The sequence below is a fragment of the Anabrus simplex genome, chromosome 10 (assembly GCF_040414725.1).
Source record: "Anabrus simplex isolate iqAnaSimp1 chromosome 10, ASM4041472v1, whole genome shotgun sequence".
In the NCBI taxonomy this organism is placed as follows: domain Eukaryota; kingdom Metazoa; phylum Arthropoda; class Insecta; order Orthoptera; family Tettigoniidae; genus Anabrus; species Anabrus simplex.
In genome coordinates, this window is record NC_090274.1 from 60,328,509 (window position 1) to 60,351,448 (window position 22,940).

The window sequence follows — 22,940 nt, forward strand, 5'->3', positions numbered from 1 at the left end:
TTCACAGAGGCTTGCAGACTGAAAGCTGAAAGGCATAATGGTCTATAATGATGATGAATGGATGTGTGTCTGTTAGCCTATATTCCAAATTTTCAGCTAATACTCCATTTTTAAATCAATTTCACATGCCTGCACATGGTATCTCAGGCAATACAATTATTATTATTATTCCACATTTGATTTCACTTTAATGTATTTGTGGAAGAATCGTGTTGAATCTACAGGAGTAACTGGATGAAAGTTGGGTTTTGAGTAGAAGACATACTAGAAAGGAAACTAGGCTACAAAATATTTCAATATTCTTAGAGGGGTCCTAAGTGTTTATTGCATATATTTCCACAACAGTTGTTTTTTCAAAAGAATGTATATACAACAAAAGTTGTAATAAAAAAGAATGTTTTGAACATTTTTCTTCTACTTATTCTTTTGCTAGTTCGAACCGTTACTGAAATATATATTTCTGATATTTTTCACATTGAAAAGTTCAGATAATAATTATCTTTAATGATGTGACTGTAAGGAGTGTGGATTATTCCCACAGTATTCCAAACTCTCCAGAAAAATACTGGAATAGCACCTGGGGCACCTACCCAAATCTTAGTCCTATTTCAGAGGCTTATGATACAATGTTATTGTGGCGACTGTATTCATGTGTTCACTGTGATTTCAATCACCGGGAAGTATAACTGGGCAACGATTCCCCCTTTACAGCTATCAGAAAAGATCCTTTAAAATGAAGGTATAATTATGGGAAGGGGCCATGAAGGTTGTGACTCTGAAAGACTTCCTAAGCCTTGCAAACTTAATACCTGTACCATCAGGGTTGGAAGAGATTAAAAGTTGGACCAGGGAAAATCTGATAGGAAGAAAAAAAAAAAAATGCTGTAAATGAATCGAAATGAGCAGTTGAGGACCCAGAAATGCCATGTATAAATTAAAAAATTATATTTTAGCAAATTTTCATAGATAAATGTCACAAGTACAAATGAGTAATTTGTAGCTGAGGTCTAATGGTTTATACAAGTGCTTAATATAGATTGCAGAACTCGCTGGGATAGAAAGGCTTAAATTTGTGTGCTGCAAATTTTATCTTTCATGCAACACTCTTGCACTTTTCTCATGTTACATTTGAAATCTGGTAGACGTATTTATATTGCATATTATGAAAGTTAAAAAAAGAAAAGGAATGTTAGTGTAACATATAGATTTTGAAAAAATATTGTCCTCATATAGTCATAATTATGAAAATATATGTTGTACATTTTGGATAAATACATAGAAAAACTCACAAAAATCTTATTGCCTAGACTTCATAATTTTGTTTATGTGGTACTTTTATTAATGTAGTGTAAGTCTTTCTTCTATAATTCAACAAAGGTGTCTGCTAATTGAACATTCCCTTTAAATATTAGAATTCATACAGTGTTGTATGGTAAGTATTTGAGGTATTAGCTGGTATTATCTAAACTTGATTTTGTTAGCTCTTGGTGGCAGTGATGCTTACTTTAAGATGATATGAAAATACATGCTGACTTTAAAGTGTTTGAATTCAGTGGTGGATGGTGACTTTTATCATGTAAAACAAACATGCTTTAGTAGCATATTGCTGATGTGAAATTAAGAATTTTGTTGTGCACTGAGATGACAGAAACACATGTAGAAACCTTTTTAAACCTCGGAGTATGGAATCAAAGCAGGTAGGTTTCACTTGTACTAATCAGAACAGTGAAGAGTAAATATTGATAGGAGACATTGGACTTTCTCTGACTTTTCTCAGAAGCCTATTAAATAATTGTGTTTCTGTCAGCATCATGTAATTCATGCAACTGACATGTGTATTGATGTTCATATCAATTTATGGCTTCTGTGTTACATTGTTATTGTTGTATATCCATTGTCTCCTGATCCATGTCTTGAATGCTGCCAGAGCAATGTTTTATTTTTTTGTTTTTGATGTGAATGTTGAGAAAAGCTGAGTGAGAATTATTGGAATACCTGGGATATTTTTAAATTATCACATCAGTGTTCGTTATTGACAGAATATTAGACTTTAGAGGGAAACTATTATACATATGTATAATATAAATATTGTTCTTCTTTCTTGCTTTCTATCTTGGTAAACTTTTGAATAACTTGTTAGTTTTTAATATAAATTCTTATTTAAAGAAAAGATCTTGGTTCCTGATGATCATAAATAGGATCAAAAGCTTAAAAATATTAATTGAATAGTTTTCAAGCACCAAATAGTTTGCCACTAGCTCCATGGGTTTGGAGAGAAATTAAAGCAGGAATAAGGGAAATAATTTTTCTCTAGATTTTGTAAAAACAATTTTATCAATAACTGAACAGTTCTAATTTTAAATTGATTTGGAAAGACCCAGAAATACTTCCAAGACCGACAACCCTAATGTGGATGACTTTGTTAATTTTTTTATTATGTAAAATTATGCTGCCATTAACCATAACTTTTTCTGGGCATCAGCAATCTCTTTGAGTAATCCCTCTGCTAAAATAAGCTCTTAGAAGCGTCCTAAGCTGAAAGGGTTTGCTAGACAGTTGCTCTGTCAAGGAAGATAAATTATACGTAAGGTATCATGAGAATCTCGGTAAGTGGAAGAAATAAAACTGGTTCAAAAGAAAATGTAACTGCTGTTGTTCTGGTAAAAAGAAATTGTTGTGGGTTTTTTTATTATGTATATGTATACATATATCTGTTCAGTCTATCTCCAGCTGGCAGTTTCCATAGAACTGCTTCTCCACTTTTGACAACAGTCAGAGGTAATGTAAGTCTATGGTAAATTAGATCAAAATTGTATAAATAAGCATTACAAAATTAAAACAGTCTAGTTCATTTTTCCAATGAAAATGTAATTTTTCTCAGCTATTCTCTTCCTTCTTTGCTGTTTGTGTAAATTTAGGGCTGGGCAAAGCATAAAGGAGATAATTTAAAATTGAAGCCCAGAACTGCAAAACTGAATATATCTGAATACCAATTATTAGAAAAGAATTTGAAGAGTATATCTTACTAACACTCAAAACACACAAGCTGAGAGAGTTTTTGAAATTATTTCATACCTGTAAATGTGGAACAGTTCTGAAAGTTATAGAAAACAGCATGGCAAATTTAGATTGAAGATTGTCTTTATGTAATGTGACTAGGTATGGTTGTTGACTATGAAGTGCTGCTGCAAAAGGCTTGCCCACCCCTACCTCACTGTTAAGTGTTCATGTTGACAGAGTGGCAGATCACAACACTAAGGCTTCAAAATAAATTTTGGTATTGTCTTGTCAATGTTCATTTGTTTCAACTTGAAGCAAATATGTGAAGCATTTGCAAACTTTGATGTAGCATGCACTGTTGTATTGTACCATCTAGAACACCTTTTGATACATGATTTTTTTTTTCTCCGGAAAAAATAAGGCTGTTATATGGCTCATTTTGCTGTGATTTTTTAAATAAGGTAAAATTTAGTGTATTTCGTTTTACTCTCAGTTTTGCATAATACCATAAATTAGTTTTTGATAGGGTTCTTATGAGAACATAGGTTTATCCTGTCATATAGTAGGTCTGATAATATATTTATACTATAATAACATTTCAGTATCAAGGTAAAATTTGTACAAATAATAAAAACTGTTTTAATCTCATACATTCAGAAGTATTCTTCCTCCAAGTGCAGTATTTGGCCCTTACTGAATGTATTATAGTACAGGATGTAAAGATTGCCTCTCGGACATCAACTCGAAAGACCTACACCCAGGCTTCTATAAAAGCCATACAATTATTATTATTCGTGCAAGTTCTTCATAAGAATTTTCTCATTTAGCAAGAGTAGGCTACCATAAGACTCGCTTGTGTTGAGAATAGGGATTGATATGCATAAAAAATTGCAATGTTCAATTTTATACTAAGCTGAGTACACTTTACAATAAGATAATTGCTAGTATACAGTTGATCATGATCATATAGTGCTTGTAGAATATCACTCTGAAAATCAATACTGGTATAGATTAATTAACTTTCTATCCTCACCAGTAAGTTTTCATGTTCTCATGCAGCTCACTATGTGTGGGGTCCATTAGAACCTGCTGCTTATAAACAAATTAGTCTTGAAGCATTCTACTTGAGTAACACCTCTTATTTGTCATATTTGCATTGTGGTTAGTAAACAAAAGTAGGCCTACTGCAGATTTAGTGCCCTTAGATAAGAAATTCTTTCACTGTGTAAAACCTATCAAAATTTCTGTCAAATATATTTGGCATCTTCTCAAGGATTTCATTATTGTTCAGTACAATACATAGATATTTTAGTACTGTACCTTGGTTAATTTGTTTAAGAGCAAAAGAAATTTTAAAAATATGCTGGTTTGATAGGTATATATTTCATTCAAAAGTACAATCTATATTGGTTTTTAAAGCATTAATTTTAGATTATGATAGTACTAAATACAGTACACTATAGAGAATACGTAGCACTTTGCAAGATATCGCAAGACATTAATTGCCAGCGCACCTAGCAGTAAGGCCTTGAAACTGAGTGTGTAGTACACCATACACTTTGAATTATACCAAAAGGTTTTTAATTTATGCCTATTAAAATACGTACAATTGAAGCTGCCTAAAAATATTTTAGAACTTATTTGATAGTCTATTTTAGGCAGCTAAAACAACAGGGACAGGTCGAAACCGGTACTGTTTCAATGTAGACATCTTCATACTTGCATTCTTCATACTTGCATACCTAAAAATCTGAGGTGTGGTAATCGCTATTGTATGTTTCTGTGGTGGTTGGAAGTGTAGTGTGTTGTCTGAATATGAAGAGAAACGTGTTAGAACAAATACAAACCTAGTCCCCGAGCCAGAAGAATTAATTAGACGCGATTAAAATCCCCGATCCATCCAGGAATCGAATCTGGGACCTTCTGAAGCGAAGGCCTCAGCCAAGGATTTGGACAAAACAGAATCATTATTGAGTTTCATTATTTCTACCAGTTTTAAAATGCAACTTTTGTAGTTTCAATCTTGCCGCCTGATGTTTAAGGTCGGGCCGCCAGGAGGCGCGCCACTGTCATCAAGTCTTTCAATTTAGTACGGGAGAATACGGAAGTGTCCAGTATTGTCTATAGTGTATTTGGTAGTACTAAATTACCAAGATATAGTACATTAAGAGGTGATTTATGCTCACTAGAAATGTTTGTAGCTAAGGTACAAGGAGGGGGAAGGTCTCAGCCTTACTGGCCACTTTTCTATTTTCACCTGGTCCTCTTTCTGTTTATTGATGTATATTGTTAGCCTAGTATTATAGTTTCATATATAGGCTACTATTTGTCTGAGAAGTAAATGCATATCTATCACATTGTTGTTCTTAGAAACAATTTACTCCCAGCTTATCTTATTTCCTCTTCTCTTCAATCATGATTAACGATCATAATTTTCTTGAGCTCTGTCAGTTATTATTAAATATTAATAGAGAATGGAACCATTCCTAGCCTTTAAAACAAATTAATATTAAGAAGTTGTGAAAACTTTTTAAAGAGGATTTTACCTGAAATACAATCCCCCATGCTGTAATTTAATTTTTAATACAAAATGAATCTGACATTTTTTATCAAACACAACTTTCTAAAAAGATTCCAGATTAGTGGTGTGCATCAATATTTTGAGGATCATGTTGGTGCAAACATGTTCAACAGATACCTTTGTGGTATACTGGATAGATATTGGAAACTGTCAAATATATTTGGCAGAATATTTTACCTTTCATTTGTTCCGATGAGATAATATTTATAGAAAAACTAATGGTGTGCATAAGGCCTAAGTCTCCTTAAGTCTCCCCAGCTCTGAAAAATGTTTTACTATAAATTTAATTCAATAATGATTTGTACTTTTATCATTGTTTTGCTGCCATGTTCAATAGTCAGAATAAAATTTTATTCACCAGAATATACTGTATAGAATTCCCTTACTTACTTGGAATTAAAACCAACTACTTGAGTTAGGGAGAGGATAAAGAAAAATCTAGTTGCTTAGCCTTTTTCCTTTATTATAATTGAATTATAATGATCCAAATCCACCATGTTGATAATGCCAAGAATGTGATTTTTCATGCTTCCCTTCCTTTAACTTCAACATTTGGAAAATTGATATCTATTAGAAAGACATGAAAGGAGTACAGTAAAGGCAAAATAACCCTTGAAGTGTCCACAACTGGTGCATTTACCTTCCTTTGTAATTTTCTTTTCTTTTAAGTCAAGTCATTTGGTAAGAGTTATGTGTTTTATAAATATCTAAACAAAAATCTTACATCTGTACCATAACAAAGAAATACGGTACCTACTTTTATAAGTAATTATATTCTTTATTTCCCTGGTAGTTTCTTACTAAGGTTTGTTGAAAGGAAATATGTTAAAAAATCACTCTAAAATAGCCATTAACACAAACATATCTCCAACTGAATGGATGCACAATAGCCTCCACACACACAGTCTTAAAATTAAGTGACATAAATAAGCCTTGCTCAGAAAAGACAACATTACATTCTGTTGTGAATACCTAAGTCATTTAAATTAATTTGATAAGAATTCTTTCTTCTGGAGATGCATTCGAGAAATGTCCTAAACTGTTAACAGCATCACAAATGTCTTCTAACTTATGTTAAAATATTTACTGTATTTATAGTGGTTATCTACGAGGTATCTCAAAAAATAAATTATAAAGCTTAAATACACAACTGAAAACTACAGCAAAGATTAGCTTGTGTGTCAGTAAATCAGTCATTTGAGCATTTGCCAATAATTTTGGAAGTAGAGATTTAAAAAAAAAGGAGGAATATATGAATGTAGTGTTGTAATAGTGGAATATCTATAAGCAGAAAAATTGAAATAAATCAGATAATTGGATGTGGATAGTAACTGTATCGCATATATTCGCAGCTTGGTAGATTTTTATAGGACTAAAATATTTCTCCCATGATATATTTTCAGTAGGAATGTTTGTTGCAATCATATCAATCAATCAATCAATCAATCAATCAGTCACCTCTGATCTGCATTTACGGTTGTTGACCCGGTTGCAGATTCCCTGTCAACTGTTTAGCTAATCTTATCTTAAATAATTTAATAGAAGTTGGAAATTTATCAAACATCTCCCTTGGATTATTGTAATCCCTAATTCCTATTCCTATAAATGAGCATGTGTTCTTGAATTCAATCTTTATCTTCATATTATGATCCATCCTATCTTTAAAACTCTGTACTAGGCCTTCTCTTTGCATCCATGCCCTAAGCCAAGCTTCAGGGCATTTCTTCTGGACACCTGTATTTCAGAATACTTGTAACTACATGTTAGTCCTTATGTTTGAGCTAAATTTTCAATCTGTTATGTTCTCTAACATTATAATATGCTTGAAGCTTAGTAAATATGTTAGGGCCTTCATGTTCTGTGCTTAATATTATGGAAACAATTCTGGCACAGTTCACTGGCGTTGAAGAGTACTGGTGCAAGGGACTTGATCAGTTGATTCAGTTGCACATTAAATAACCTGTTTTCAGGGCAAAATAATATGAGTATATAGAGTTCCATAGGAATATGAAATATTTGTCCTAAATGAGTAATTTATAATTAGACTGTTATTAAAAATTATAAATTTTACAGCAAACTCGTTCTTGGTTACCAGTGTGCCAGTTTTGAGCCTAGCTCACCAACCAAGATGCATTGCTAGTACATGTAATGGAGGCACAGTCTACTTGGAGCCTTAGGCAGTGCCATTGTATTAAGAGAGACTTGGTCTGCTAGGCCATCAGATGATATAGATTGTGATTCCCATAGGGAACGTAAAATATTTCTTCTGAATGAGTAAATTCATGATAATTTCAGTATAATTGGTCTGAAAAAATTCTGTGCACAAAGATAAATTAAATCGGTTACTAATTAATAACAAAGCAACAAGTTTCTCACTTTATACGGAGGCTTTACTACTTCTACAGCACAGGTTGAAATTTGTTTCGTCAATGAACACTACATACTTCAGTTGGCCAACAAATTCCCATATCTTTTTCTACTTACTGTCACCTTTTCATCTGGTTTTCAATTGAATTTATCCCATCTGGAAAGTTTAATCTTTAACATTATTAAATGTCCATCCAGAGTTGTGGACAGAGTCTGTTGTGAAACAATTATGCCTTTCTCTTATCGTAAATGTTGGCATATACTTTTTAATGTAAGCTGCAAATTTTCAGCTATCCACTGAATAATGGAATAAACATCTTCTTCAGACAGTTTAGGATGCCACCTACTACCACATTCTTTACGTTGGACACTACCTTTTTTTTGAGCCAGTCATAAGCAGTCTTGTACTTCACTCCATTAGCTGTAGCCATCTGTTTCCAGTTTACACCATTTTCTGCTGCATTCAGAATTTATTTAAAACGTTCCACAGATACCTTTTGATATTTTCCTCTTCAATGTCGAATAACTTCTCTCTTTTCCATATTGCAAGTAAAATTATTATTATTCCTAAAATGTTGTATGTGAAACAATGTGGAATTGTACGGTCTTTTTACTAGTCACTGAAGACAACTGTAGCATTATTATGCCTCTCATTGCTGAGAATAACATAATACAATAATACAGTAATGCTTTGTTCATGTTTTCACATTATGTGTTGAGCTGTTTTTCTGAAATTAAATTTACTTTTTCTGAAATAGAAGTTACCGGTAACTTTTCTTAAATTGAGATTAATTTTTCTGAAATTAAAGTTACTTGTTCCAAAATTAAAATTACTTTTTTCAAAAATTAAACTTACTTTTTTTCAAAATTAAACTTGCTTGTTCTGAAATTGAGGTTGAAAACCAATAGAGCTTGCTGGAGACTTTCTTTAATCTTCTCCAATCACATCACAAGAATATAATCATGTATGTTATTACTGTGTGATACCTTAGGTGTTTGGATAATATATCCATGTGTGTGTTACTATGAATAATAGAATTTTCTTTATTTCATGAGTTAGGGATATTGCAGCCATTTGCACCTTATCTTTTGTCTTCTTCTGCAGTTATAGGCCTGTATATCAGTTTGGGATTGAAAAGAAACCTTGGAGATAAGGTGAAAACTCGGAGAGCAAATGTGAAAAATTCTAGTTATCAAAATTTTTAGAATAGATTATGCAAGCTGTATTTCTTTTTAGATCCTCTGACCTGATTTTTCCAATTTTTCTGCTAGACATGTAACATTCTCAGGGCTTTTTCTGTGCCACAAATTACTGTCATTACGCTTCTTTTGTTGTGGTTGTGGTGGTGTTTGTTAAATGTTGGGCTATGCAGAAGTTCTTGATGTTTTTTGTCTTGGTTGTTGTAACTCTGTTTTCAGATTTTTTTTCTCAGGTCTGCAGAGCTGTTAATGACATATTTTTTTCCAGTGACAAGATGATTAGTTCATTAAAATCTAATCTTATTGATTTGGTATATAGAGGAAGAGTGCTTGGATTTATTCAAGAGGCTGGTGAACTAACAGTCTAGCATGTAAATTTATATTTCTCCTAAGAAATCTGTCACAGTATAACAGACAGACTACAGATGTAATGTTTTGAAACTATTTTTAAAAGTATGACACTAGAGATGAATGAATGTAAATCTTGCACTGCTATCTATAAATCCAATCATTCATTTGTTCATTAATCGTTCCTTCACTCACTTGATTATTCTCAGTGTTCTGCTTTCCTTGACACTTTTTCAATTGAAGTATTGTGGAAACTTTCATTACTTGTTTCTTATCAACAAAAGATATGGCAATGTAAAACAATATTTTATGTGGTATGGGAAACACGTCTTGGTACATCATTGCAAGCATGACATAGAATAGTAATGTATTTCTATAAGTTTATGAACTCGATATTTTGTGTATAGAACATATTCCTTATTGCTGTGAAGGTAGGTGCAACGTGTGGAGAGACTGTATTTACTTCCTAGCATGCCCAGATACTTTGTCTCTGTGTGTTTAATAAGGATCGATAAGATTAGATTTGGGTAAAATTTTGTCTTTGAAGTTTGCTTTCAAGAAGTGTCAAGTCTTTTGATTTGTTTAAGAATATTTCATATCTAAATTCTAGAATTCAAAAATAGTCAATATATTGGCAATTTATATTATATTATATTATCATGTATTCTATTTTTCATCTGTAATACTTGCATCTGCTTTTGTTCTTTGGCACAGCTCGTAAACAAGAGATCATCAAGATGACTGAGCAGCTTATAGAGTCGATTAACACGGGTGATTTCGATGCATATACGTGAGTATTTTTTTCTTAAATCCCGTAACAGTAAAGTGAAAGCTTAATTGTTACCATTCAAAATAAGCAGTGGAAATAATTCTAGAATATTAGTAGTGGCTTTGAAGAATAACTTTTCCCTCAGCAATCATCGAAACAAAGCACAAAATAGGTTGCATAGTCAAGCATAGAAGAAGCTAGATTTGCTTAGGCAAGGACATCAGAAACACAAACACTTGCACTGTAAAGTAGATACTAGATAAGAAAGCTAACTAAAAGTACAATACTTGATGGAAAGGAATAAGCAAGTGTCAAATCAAGTCATTATGTGTAGAGATAGGAAGATAAAATGAAACAGATAATAGGATTAACACAATGACCAGTCGGTGTGGGATTTATTTATTTATTTATTTATTTAATGGCACATCACAATTATCAAAATTAACATATTAAGACGACTTTTTTTGCAACTTGCTTTACTTACTCTTTACAAACTTTAGTTTATTCTCCACCTAATTATTACATAGTTTTACTCTCAAACAGTACATAGCGGTCATCTTCAGCTATTCATCATAAAAATTGGAATTAGATGGACATAGTGTCGTCATAAACAAAAGGGGGTTGAACCTCCTGAGTTAAGACTGCAAATACAAACACATAAAATACACTAGTGTACACATTTAAAAGTCCAAACATTAGACACTTGACAATGGTGAAGTGGATTTGAGATAAAAACTAGATCATCACATGATTAATGAAACTTGAAAATGATTTTGGTATAGCTGTGTTCAAAACTGCACTTGTGTCAAATAAGGGTGACGTAAAATGCCATTGTCTATTGGTAGTCCCACCATGGATCATAGTAAAATATATATTACAAGAGAACATCACAGTGTTGATGCAAATAAAACTGGTTAATTGTTGATATGCGTGTCAACAGCCGTATCATAGAAGGAACAATCTTCTTTGGTTACAATAAGTGTAGGATATCCCAGTGTTATAAAGCAGGTCTATCTGTCCGTAAGGGCGTTAATGGGGGAATATCTAAAAGAGAAAGAAAGAAAATTACTTGACCCATTTGAAACAAAATATGGGAATGTGAATGATAAAAGAGAGAAAGCTTATCCTTTGAGGTTACAGCGCTGCACCCAGCACAGCTGTCATTGTCGACTACAGCTTTGAATTTGTTGTGACATAGCAGAGGAGGATGTAGAAGGAAGGTAAAGGAGAGCTGAGGAATTAAGGGAAGAGAAAGAAGAAAGTTGGAATGAGGAAGTCATGAGAGGAGAAGGAGGGGAACTGTTAGGAATATCATTTGTGTGACTTGTGTTGAAATTTTTAGCATAATATTTGGATGCTAAGGAAACAATTGACTCAATGATGACACTCGGTTTTTTGGAAATTTCATTCAGATTGAAAGCAGGTTTAGAAAACTAGTCTAGAGATATAAATTACTCTTTTAGAATATTGAGAAAGAGGCCTTTTTGATTGAAATAAAGAATGTCCAAATCTTGTTGAATGGTGGAGAAATGATTAGCCTCATGAAAGCAGAGAATCTATTATGCTTGACAGCGTTTACATGTTCCAAATACAGAGTTTTTGAAACTTCTCCCTGTTTGACAAATATAAGTAGTGCTGCAATCAGAACATTTCACCTATACACACCTGAATGCGTGAATTTGTTAACTGGATTCAATGAACTAGAATTCTAAAATATACAAAAATTATTGTTTGAGGTCCTGAATGCTATTTGAACATTTTTTTAAAGGGTTAATTAAGTGGTGAATACTATTATTATTGTATGTAAAAACAGCATATTTTTTCGGTGGTTTTGATTCTTTAATTAGATTCTATTTAGGTTTGTACTTAATCTTATTAATAAGTTTATTAATAAACTGCAGGCTGAAACCATAGCTAAACCTATCTGCCGAATGATGTTTAATTCTTCTACAAGGTCAGGCTGGGACATAGGAATACTGAATGCTCTATTAATCATGCTGTGATATGAGGCCTTTTTGTGTGAGATGGGGTGTACAGAATCTGCCCTGGTGGTGGTGGACGTTTGAGTGGGTTTCCTATGTACTGTATTTTAAATTTGAAATGATCATCAAATCTAGTTAAGGTTAGATCTAGGTAATTGATAAATTTAATCTCTTTTTCCAGAGTAAACTTAATGCAAGGATCTAATGCTGTTAAGCAATTCTTGCACTGGGCAAATGCTGGGGCTGTACCTTAATTAAGGCCATGGACATTTCCTTCCCACTTCTAGCCCTTTTGTATCCCATCATCGCCATAAGACCTATCTATGTCGGTGTGACATAAAACAGATTGTGGAGGAAAAGAAAAAGCAACCAACATGAATTTGAGAAGGACATAACTCTTGCCACCATTCTTTCAACTTAGTTTTATCAGTACATAAACTTGAGTTTGACCAGATTTAATTACATGGCAACTCTGCAGACCAGAAAGTTCCAGAGAACAACATAATTTTTAGCTACCTAGAATTTTTTCCCCAAAGTATTTAACTCAATGGTATCATCACCCACCATTCACCAAGAAACACTGGTCACTTACTTTGAAGCTGCCAGCCCCATTTGCTGGGGAAATGTTGGTGAACGTCGTTCATTCGACACTTTTTTGTTTCTCCTATAAAGTTTGTAATTTGCTAGTTATCTGGTATTTCTTAACAATTTCGACATTACTATATTTTAACATGGACCCTGGCAGTGAACTGGTTATTTTTCCTGAATTTTAATACATTATTGCAAAACAGCAAAACTTGGTACATACCTGATGTTTGTATCATATGAAAGCATCAGCCATCCAGAATGAAGATGTCAAACTGGAAGTAGATATCTAATGTAATTTAATTATGCTAGTCATATGAAAAACATTTTTAAAAATTACAGAAAAAAAGTTTACATTCAACATATACCAATAACTTGTCAAACAATAAAAATGAATCATTTACTGTGGCTATTTAAGCCAGAAATAAATACAATTACATTTGAAATACAAAATTTATCAATTGTGAGAGTGTTAATCAGTGACATTTGTGGTGAGGCCTAGCAAGATTATTTGACTAGGAGAGGAAAGGTTAACACTCAATGCAAACCAAGTATTATTTGTAAAAATAACATATTAATTTATATTATCTTTGTGTTTCAGGAAACTCTGTGATCCTCACTTGACTGCGTTTGAGCCTGAGGCTCTAGGTAATTTAGTCGAAGGATTGGATTTTCACAAATTTTACTTTGATAATGGTAATTAATGCTTTTTCTTTGCATCTTGTTCATTTTTCATTTTAAAAAAGATTAAATTTATCAATTTTGTAGATAACGTTACAATTGGTCCTACTCAGTGTTCCAATTAATATTATGCAGAAGTAGGCCTACTCATTATATTTATAACTTGTTATTTTCTTCATCCTAAGCAAATATTTATTCAAGAAAAATGCTTCAAGCTTCAATATATTTCATACCACTCAAAAATATTTTGGTTAATTTCATTGCAAGAATTTTGCTCGTTCCCAAGATGTAAAAATTTACTTTCCTTCCCAGATAAGAACTTTCTTCAGCTTTTCCCAGTTATTTCTGGGGTTGTTGGTGCCACCTAGGCTCATTTTGCTTTTGGCTGGGGGTTTAAGACCAGATGCCTTTTCTGACGCCACGTGATTCTTATGATGAAAATCTCAACCCAGGATTGTGCAAGATAGTCACTCTACATTGGTCTTACGGGAATAACCGATATCGGGCGAGGGGAGCTGGCACAGGAGTTATTGTGCAAGATGGCCATTATACATTGGCCTTCTGAGAATAACTGATACTGGGCAAGAGAGCTGGCACAGGGGTTAATGTGCCAGATGGCCGCTATACATTGGTCTTATGGGAATAACCAATATCGGGTGAGAGAGCTGGCACAGGGGTGCACTAATGGGGATAAGATTGACCGAGATTCAAGCCTCAGCCTTCCGGGTGAGAAGCCAGCAGCTAAGCTCCTGGGCTAATCATACGGCACTTTCTCTATCAGATAATATAATAATTTTTATTGGCTTAATGTTGACAGTTATAACTTGGAAAAAAATAAGTCTTCCATAAGAGTAACAAACATTTGTAATGCTAACTGATAATTTATATCCCTGGCATATGAGGCTGATAATCAAGAATCAATGATGTAAAGTGAGTGAGTGTCCTTGGATGGTGGGATATGTCGTGGCTGACCATGCGGACCTGGGAAGGTTTGTTTAACTACAGTATTTGCCTACCAGAAAACACACTACCCTTCAGGATAGAAATTCAGCTTATCTGAGAACTAACCAATTCTAATTGTTCCCTTGAATGAAAATATATTTGAACATCAATTGCTGACGTAGGCATATTCAAACGTAATTCCTGAAATTTCAAACGTACTGCATTTAAGCAATAATTTTGGGAGGAAATATTTTCACAAACCGTGTTATATCAAACATCTATTGTATGCACTTTTCTTGAATGTAAAAAACAACTGAATTCAGGAACTATTGAACCACTGAGTGTACCACTTGTAACCTAAGATATTTTTAATGAAAGACGGTAGCATATGTGAAGATATAAATGGACTTTGCACAATTCCAGTAGTTACATAAAGATTGTGTATTACTGTTTCATTCAAATATCTTGGATAACTTACAAGGTGTGAAAATTGTTAGACTTAACCAGAGTAACGTGGACGGAGATATTTCCCCAGAAGAACATATTGACTGCTCGTTGCCATCCAACAGGAATGTTAGTTGCGCACAGGCTGTCGTGTGGTTTAAAAAGACAGACTAACATAAATCTTGCAAACCAATTGCTGTTGCAAAAATGTGAAGTCTCGGCAACAGCCAGCTGCGCCACTGCATCAGTTGAACTTGTTACGCGCTAAAGGGCAGATAAGGCACATCAGAAACTTTGACCGTTCATTTTTTTGGAAACGGTCGAATGTCTACGTATAAGCCGCAACATGTGTTCGCTTATTTCGACCCCTCTACCACTGAGCAATGTTTCTGGGATATAGGGTTGTTACACTTAGCGGGTTCCCCTCATAAGTAGATATCACACCAGCCCTCAGATTGAGGTAACAATTGCTGATCTGGCTGGGAATGGAACCCAATGTCTATTGATAAGAAAGTAAGGCAAAATTTCTTACAAAGAAACACGGTGGTTGGCTGGCTGACTGATGTAGAGTTTGGAAATGCAGCACATGTTTATTTAAAGTGTTATTAGTCTCATATTTTTTCACACCTTGATATTTAAAACAACTCGTTGAGTGAGATCTGGCCAAAGATTTATTTATTTATTTTCTTCAGAAAAATTACTTCGAATGAGATGTACAGTATATATTACATATGTTACAGTCATATTGCATGCCAATAAATGTCTGACCAGAACTTTGGGATAGCTCATTTACCAAAATTTTTGGTGTTAAATAAAGTCCCAATTTAAATACACTTACAAGTTTCAACAGTTTGTGAGCAACTTACTGTTGATTGAAATGTATGTTAGTTTTGAACTATCAAAAATGGTCCATAGATCAAGTTATATTCATAGTAAACGTAACCAGCTTCAGAGAAAGATAGTGTATCTTAATTTAGAGGCATGTCTAAGTTCGTATTGTGATTCCTGTTGTTCACACGCTTGCATTTTTATTGTCCGTTCACAAAACTGAGGAAACTGTTGTATCTGCCTATACAGAGCAGTATTTTGGACCAAACATGCAATTTCTGTACTATTATTATGCTTTGTTTGAATATAGAGTGAATAGAAAATGGTGCACTCAAGAGTACATGCAATTCTGACCTTGTAAACCAAAAGATGATCTAGAGAAATGTTGTTTGGGCCATAAGTTTAATAAAACAGGGATTTACAAAGGAAGGCTTGTATTAAATGCTTTTCTTCCACATTCATAACTTGTATCCCAGACAGTTCTGGTATAGCCTTCTGTTCACGATGGTAAATGGCTATGTTCTTTAAGTTCTGTTGAATATTTCTAACTTACCTTCCAAATTTTGTTATATCTGTCAGGCAGTATTATTGCTGAAAAATATTGCTATATTAATTTTAGTTGAGGAATACTTGTTCATGTAATACTGTGTTCTTTTGAATTTTAGAACACTGTGCTCTTTTCAATCAGTCAACATGTTCTGTATTGCAGTTTGTGCCTTTATTATCAGAAAAAGTATTTAATTTTTAAATTGTCTAGCTCAATGGCTGATTGGTCCGAGTCTTGGCCTTCAGACTATGGGGCCCTGTTTTTGATTCTCTGCTGGGTTGTAGAATTTTATTTGTGAACAGTTAACCCTTAATTAGTTGCGCATCGTCATGTACTGGATTTAGTTGTGCACGGTCTTAAAGACCGGGTATGAAATATACACTTCCTTCTTTAAAAAAAAAAAAAAAAAAAGGATGAAATGAAACACAAAAAATCAGCATACTTAATGAATACAGTCAATAGAAATGACTAAATGCACTTCAACTCTGTGTTCATGTGTGCTTGTACATGCAGCCCTATTTTTCTTGACCTAGGTTTTATATTCCTTTGTCCACATATCTGGTTCCCATGATTGGATCCTATATTCACACAAGTATCATATTCCTTCAGTCAGCCCCATGATCTAGGGGTAGCATGCCTGCCTCCTGCACAGAGGCCCCAGATTTGATTCCCAATCAGGTCAGGAAATGTTATCTGGATCTGACAGCTGATTCAGGTCCTCTCAGCCTATGTGATCACAATTAAGGGGATATCTGATGGTGGGATTGCAGCCCTAGGCTAGAAAGCAAAGAATAACGTTTGAGAGGATTCATCGCACTGACCATGCGTCACCTCGAAATGTGCAGGCCTTTGGGATAAGTAGCAGTCACTTGGTATACCTAGGTCCATCAGGGCTTCTGTGATGTGACATTTGGATGGATCATACTCCTTGTGAGTTTTGAAATATAAAATGGTCACAATCCACTGTTCAGAGAGTTTTGCCAATTCTTTTCTGGCTGTCATATTCATCAGTCAGAAGTGCATACTTTGTTGTATGCTCTTTGTAAATGTACTTTTGACAGTTCGGACAGTTCATATCTTCCACGATATGTTGATTTTTGCCTGTCAGGAATGCCGGCAAGCTGCCGGACTTGCACCTTCAGCTGTAGCTCTAGAATTTGAACATTAGGCATTAGGAAATGTACATACTGCAAGATCGAATACTTATGTCAAGATGTTAGGGAAGAAACATAAAGAAAACAGTACTCTCTGTAATCACAACGAAGACAGCAGAAAATTCGGCATCTGCAACTAGTTGCACGCGGAAGTTGTGCCCATATTGGTGCAGTGCTACAATATACATGCACCTTTGCTATCAGAAAATATTATCTCATTGAAAGTAACGAGCCTGAATTATCAACGATGAGTGCGGGCAAAGGTACAAAACATGGTGGTTATCTCTGTTGCAAAAGAAGCTCACTGGGCAAAAAATTAGTCAACCAGTGTGCACACACAGATGGATCATTAAGCCTGTACAGACAGCGCAGTGAACGTGTCCCATGCTCAAACGCATGCACAGTGCCTCTACACGAGCATAAGGCAGTAGCGATCAGTGAGACATTGATGTTTCAAGTGAACTGTACATCAACATGGATAGACAAAAGGAGTTGACAGAACGGCAAAAAGGGGCAATCATGTTTGGCCATGCCCATGGCAATACGGTGGGTGAAAGGTATTGGCAATGCTGAAGAAGCGAAATCAAAGGTGATTCTAATTCAATGAGTTTACTTAACAATTTAGATTAAATTAAAGCGTAAATAATTCACAAAATTACACCTCTAAAAATTGAAAATAGTTTCAAAATAATTACAATTTACCCCGAGGGTAGGATAATTTAACCTTAGGCCGGAACACGTCACACAAGGTTCCACTGTTCATGGTGAAACATTTAAATAACATAATACTGACGGAAAGAAAAGGAAAGTAACATTATACAGTCATAAGTATGTACATGTAAGAAAGGGAAACAACATTGAAGATATTTATCCTAGCACAGGGCACTTTTAGGAGGCAGCCCCCTCAAAAACACTTCTGAGAAAGGGTGCCCATCCTAAATGTGAATACTCCAAGATGAAATGGGATAAATGAGACAGCCCCAAGGGGAAATTTACACTTAACGATTACATTGAGAGGCGTCTAATATCTAATTTACAAAATCAAAGAAATGGGAACTGTCTCTTAACACAAATCTAATATGACTTGCCGGAAGGCTAAGTCATTTTAAGAAAAATTTGACGACTGAAGAAAAAAACTGGTAAGCTCCGGCAAAAGAAATTAAACGGAACACTACATTAGAAGATAACCTGAAAGATGAAAAACAACTAAGTGCTTACCTGTTGGAGGGACCAAGAAGACCCGTCACCTGAAGAAGGCAACCTTTCCCTTCCCTTCACTGGTCAAAACAGAAAGACGGCTCAGCAGAGCTTGGCGTTAGCCACGAGCTCCTCAACGGAAATTAGGAAATCAAAAAACAACCAATGAGCGTCCGTATTTTCCTTCGTTCGCCAATCACAATAACTGTTATTCTATCCAATGAGGTCCCAGCAATAAGTGCTGATAAAGAACATTCGAGTAGCATCCAGAAATTTCAAAATTAATGCAATATGATGAAACCGGAAACATCCCATCCCGATCTAGCACGTGTGGTACAGTGTGTTTAAAAATCATTACATCTACTTCAATTTTTTTTTTTTTTATGACGACCCAACAATCTTGAGGCTGTATCAAAATTAAATAATTTCAGAATTCATACACAAAAAATACAAACACTAAATAAATACATGATATAAAATTCCCCAGTATTTCAATTCCAAATAATCACTACAGAATTTAAAATTCTAATTTCTGAAATTGTATCTGATTTGTATGAAAATGTGACCACAGTAAAATTAAAGATGTCGAGAGTTTGAAATTAATTTTGTATATAGGCCTAATGTAATACAAGGAGCCTGCCAGATATAACTGATAATTGTCTCTTCTTATGGCTGCTATGCTTGCTCTCTCCCTCCTATTTTGTTGTGCCTTACATCATAAAAGCTCTATGTCATCTTGTTATATGTTTGTGTTGCTCAATAGTTTTTATGTTTCCTTCTTTAACTCATTTTTTATACCCTATACTTGCCTGTGTAGTTAGTATGCTCCTGTTAGTAGAAACTTAATATTTTGTGAAAGTAAATGACTACTGCCTTGAAAAATTGACATCATTGTCTCACTCTACTCCCTGATAAGTGTTGCCAGATGTTAAAGAGGAAAATGAGGACCATCATAAGTGATAAATTGAGGAGCTCAGGAGTAAATAATGGTAAGGGACACGGCGTGTTTAATAGCAACCACAAATGATTCACAACATTGACAAGTTTGTGGTTACTATTAAACATGCCATGTCCCTTATCATTATCTACTCCTGAGCCCCTCAGTTAATATCCTGAAAGATATACTGTGCTGTTGTTGTTGATAAACAGGCAGTCATCTTGAAAGAGCTTTGATAAACATCCAAGTTTCATAGGTTAGATTTTTTAGACAAAATTGAAAGAAGGAAAAGAAAAGATAACAATGCATTCTCAGAGAGTGTAGTCCATCATTCAGGAAAGCTGCATGGTGGTAAATAAACAGACAGTGCTTCTATGCAGAGGATGTTAGGTACTGTATTTTTTCATTATAAAGATGTCAAAATTAGTTTCAACTACTGTTCAATATCCCTTCTTCTTCTTCTTCTTCTTCTTATTATTATTATTATTATTATTATTATTATTATTATTATTATTATTATTATTATTATTCATCTTCTTCTTCTTTGGGGTCATGGGTGCGAACTGTGTTGCACATGTGTATTTGGCTCTATTTTACGACTGGATGCCCTTCCTGACACCAACCCTATATGGAGGGATGTAATCACTATTGTGTGTTTCTGTGGTGATTGGTAGTGTGGTGTGTTTTGTTGTCTGAATATGAAGAGGAGAGTGTTGGGACAGACACAAACACCTGGTCCCCAAGTCATAAGAATTAATCAGAAGCGGTTAAAATTCCTGACCCCGCCGGGAATCGAACCCAAAACCCTATGAACTGAAGGGTAGTACGCTGACCATTCAGCTGACAAGTCGGACACTGTTCAATAGCCTTTTTCAAGACAAAACTGGGGGGGCAGGGAAGGTCTGGGCTTGAAGAGCTGCAGGAAGTTTAGGTGGTGGCTCCACCACTCTCACATTGGTGTTTCCAGGACTTGCACAGTGTAACCTAGTGCAGCCATTCATCTATCATCTAGCAATGCCTAATGATCACCCCTCTTCTTTCCTGTTAAACAGTTAGTTATATCTGAAACCATCTCTTTTCAGTTTCGACTCAGTTAATTTAGAACTGTTAGGTTCTTCACTGTGAAAAGTTTTGCCATATTTTAAATAATAAAATGAAAACTACCTCACTCACTCACTCGCTCGCTCACTCTCTTGGCTCCGCAGCTCATGAAGGGCCTTGGCCTCCCCAATAGCTTTTACCCACTTCTTTTGCTCCAGAGCTGTCCTTCTCCACCCCTGACTCCCTAACAGCTCCAAATCTCTCAAGACGTTGACCAATCATCTTGTCCTTGGTCTCCCCCCATCTTTGTTGGCCGCCACAATGTTGGTCAAGGATCATCTACGTTGCTCAGTCCTGGTCCATCCTTACGATGTGCCCGAAATACCGAATGGCCTCTGCGACTATCTCAAGGTCACCATACAGGGCATAGACTTCTTCGTTGGTCCTGATGTGCCACTCTCCTTGATCATGAACTTCGCCGAAGATCTACCTCAAGATCTTTCTCTCCCACGCCCGTAGAATGCTCATTTAGGGCCCACAGCACAACTTGACAGATTATAACTCAGAACACTGTGAGTCATAAATTAGTATCCTGAAAATCGAGCTCGGTAGCTGCAGTCACTTAAGTGCAGCCAGTATCCAGTTTTCAGGAGATAGTGAGTTCGAACCCCACTGTCGGCAGCCCTGAAGATGGTTTTCCATGGTTTCCCATTTTCACACCACTTCTTATCCCATCATCGCCATAAGACCTATCCGTGTTGGTGCGACATAAAGCAACTTGCAAAATAAAGTATCCTGAAATGATAAAACAGTTACATAAAATAAAATGTAAAAATGTTAAACAATTGTCATGTTTCATTATCTTCTCAGCTTCTTGGTAGAGATGCACAGGATACTGGCAGTTGGTAGCCAGAACCGTGGTTTGGCTACTACCCACCAAGTATCATGCGCATCTCTACTGAGAAGCTGTGGAGATAAACATGGCAGGTATTTGAAAGGAAAGAAGAGAGGCTACAGATCAACAGAATTTGGCAGCCATTACTTGCCACTATATAAGAGATGAATGGCCGCACTAGATCATACTTCTCAGGTCCTGAAAACACTAATTTGAGAGAGACCCAAGTCAATTGGAGTGCTACCCCTAACCTTCTACTGCTATAAAAGTTTTGATATCCATCCTACCCAGCTCATTTCATGTTGTCAAGTTCTACTGAACAGTAGTTGCAATGTTGACATCTTTATAATGAGAGAAAAGCAAAGCTTATCAGTTGACACCAGCTGTAAAAGCCTACACTAGTATGCAGAGGATGGTTTGATGAAGGATGTACCATATGAAGGAATGTTCTAGTTGCTTAACATTAACAAATAGTATAGAAAATAGACACATTAAAAGTATCTTGGGTAGTGACTATTACCAGATTTCTATGATGCATTGACTGGTGTGATAGGAAGGACAGAATATTATATTTTCCTGTGAATCATATGAACATGGGCACATCCATGTCTGTACAAGGGCCCAGTATGTCAATGACATTCTGAGATAAAATAATTCATTCTTAGTGACTGTATTTACATACTCTGAACAGTACAGCATTATCATGTGCAAGAGACATCAATTTTAATGGACTCATATATAACCACAACATACAGTATTTCATCAGTGCTTCAAGACATGCCAGTAGTGTTATATAAGCTGTTGGTGTTTTCAGGTTACATTTAATGTTCTTTTCCATTTATAATTTAAGGCAGAAGATGACTAAATACAACGGTCGAAACTAGTCCCGATGTAATAAATAATATTAACATATTATATACAATATTGAATAGGTGAATCTTCTAATCCTTATTGATAGTGATAAATCATCAATATGGACCAAAATGAAGTCCATTTCATATGATCACTGCAGCATTGGCGGAATATTTTTTAATTTGCTTTCTGTCGCACCAAAACAAAACTATAGGTTAAATAAGCCAAGTTTACCAAAGGTTATGTATTTGACACATTATCATTATGTTTTCTGGCATTTTTCATAAGTAAAGAATCTAAATAGTTAAAAATATGAAGATCAAACTTATTCACACATCTCATCATTCTGTGTATTGGACTATGGAAGGCATAATTGGTTCTGTAACAGTTGATATCAAACAATAGACTGGATCTTCATCTAGGAATAACATACATGTTGACTGTCTTCAGTCATTCACACCATTTTATTTGCAACTTAAGTAGTGTATGAATGAGTATCATTGTTTTCATGTCTTTGAAGAGATTGTAATGCAGTCATATTGGATACCGATATCAATGCTGTAAGAATGAATACCCAAAAATGTATGGAA

At 34.8% G+C, this 22,940-nt stretch overlaps 1 protein-coding gene across 10 annotated transcripts in view; it reads left to right on the forward strand.

Moving 5' to 3' along the window:
- The window catches only part of CaMKII (Calcium/calmodulin-dependent protein kinase II), a 1,009,248-nt gene that overhangs the window by 969,641 nt on the left and 16,667 nt on the right, over positions 1 to 22,940 (forward strand). For all 10 annotated transcript variants that reach the window (XM_067154892.2, XM_067154895.2, XM_067154898.2 and 7 more), the window contains 2 exons: positions 10,211 to 10,286; positions 13,434 to 13,528. In XM_067154892.2, coding sequence (XP_067010993.1) covers positions 10,211 to 10,286; positions 13,434 to 13,528 — 171 coding nt within the window. The remainder of the gene's footprint in view (positions 1 to 10,210; positions 10,287 to 13,433; positions 13,529 to 22,940) is intronic.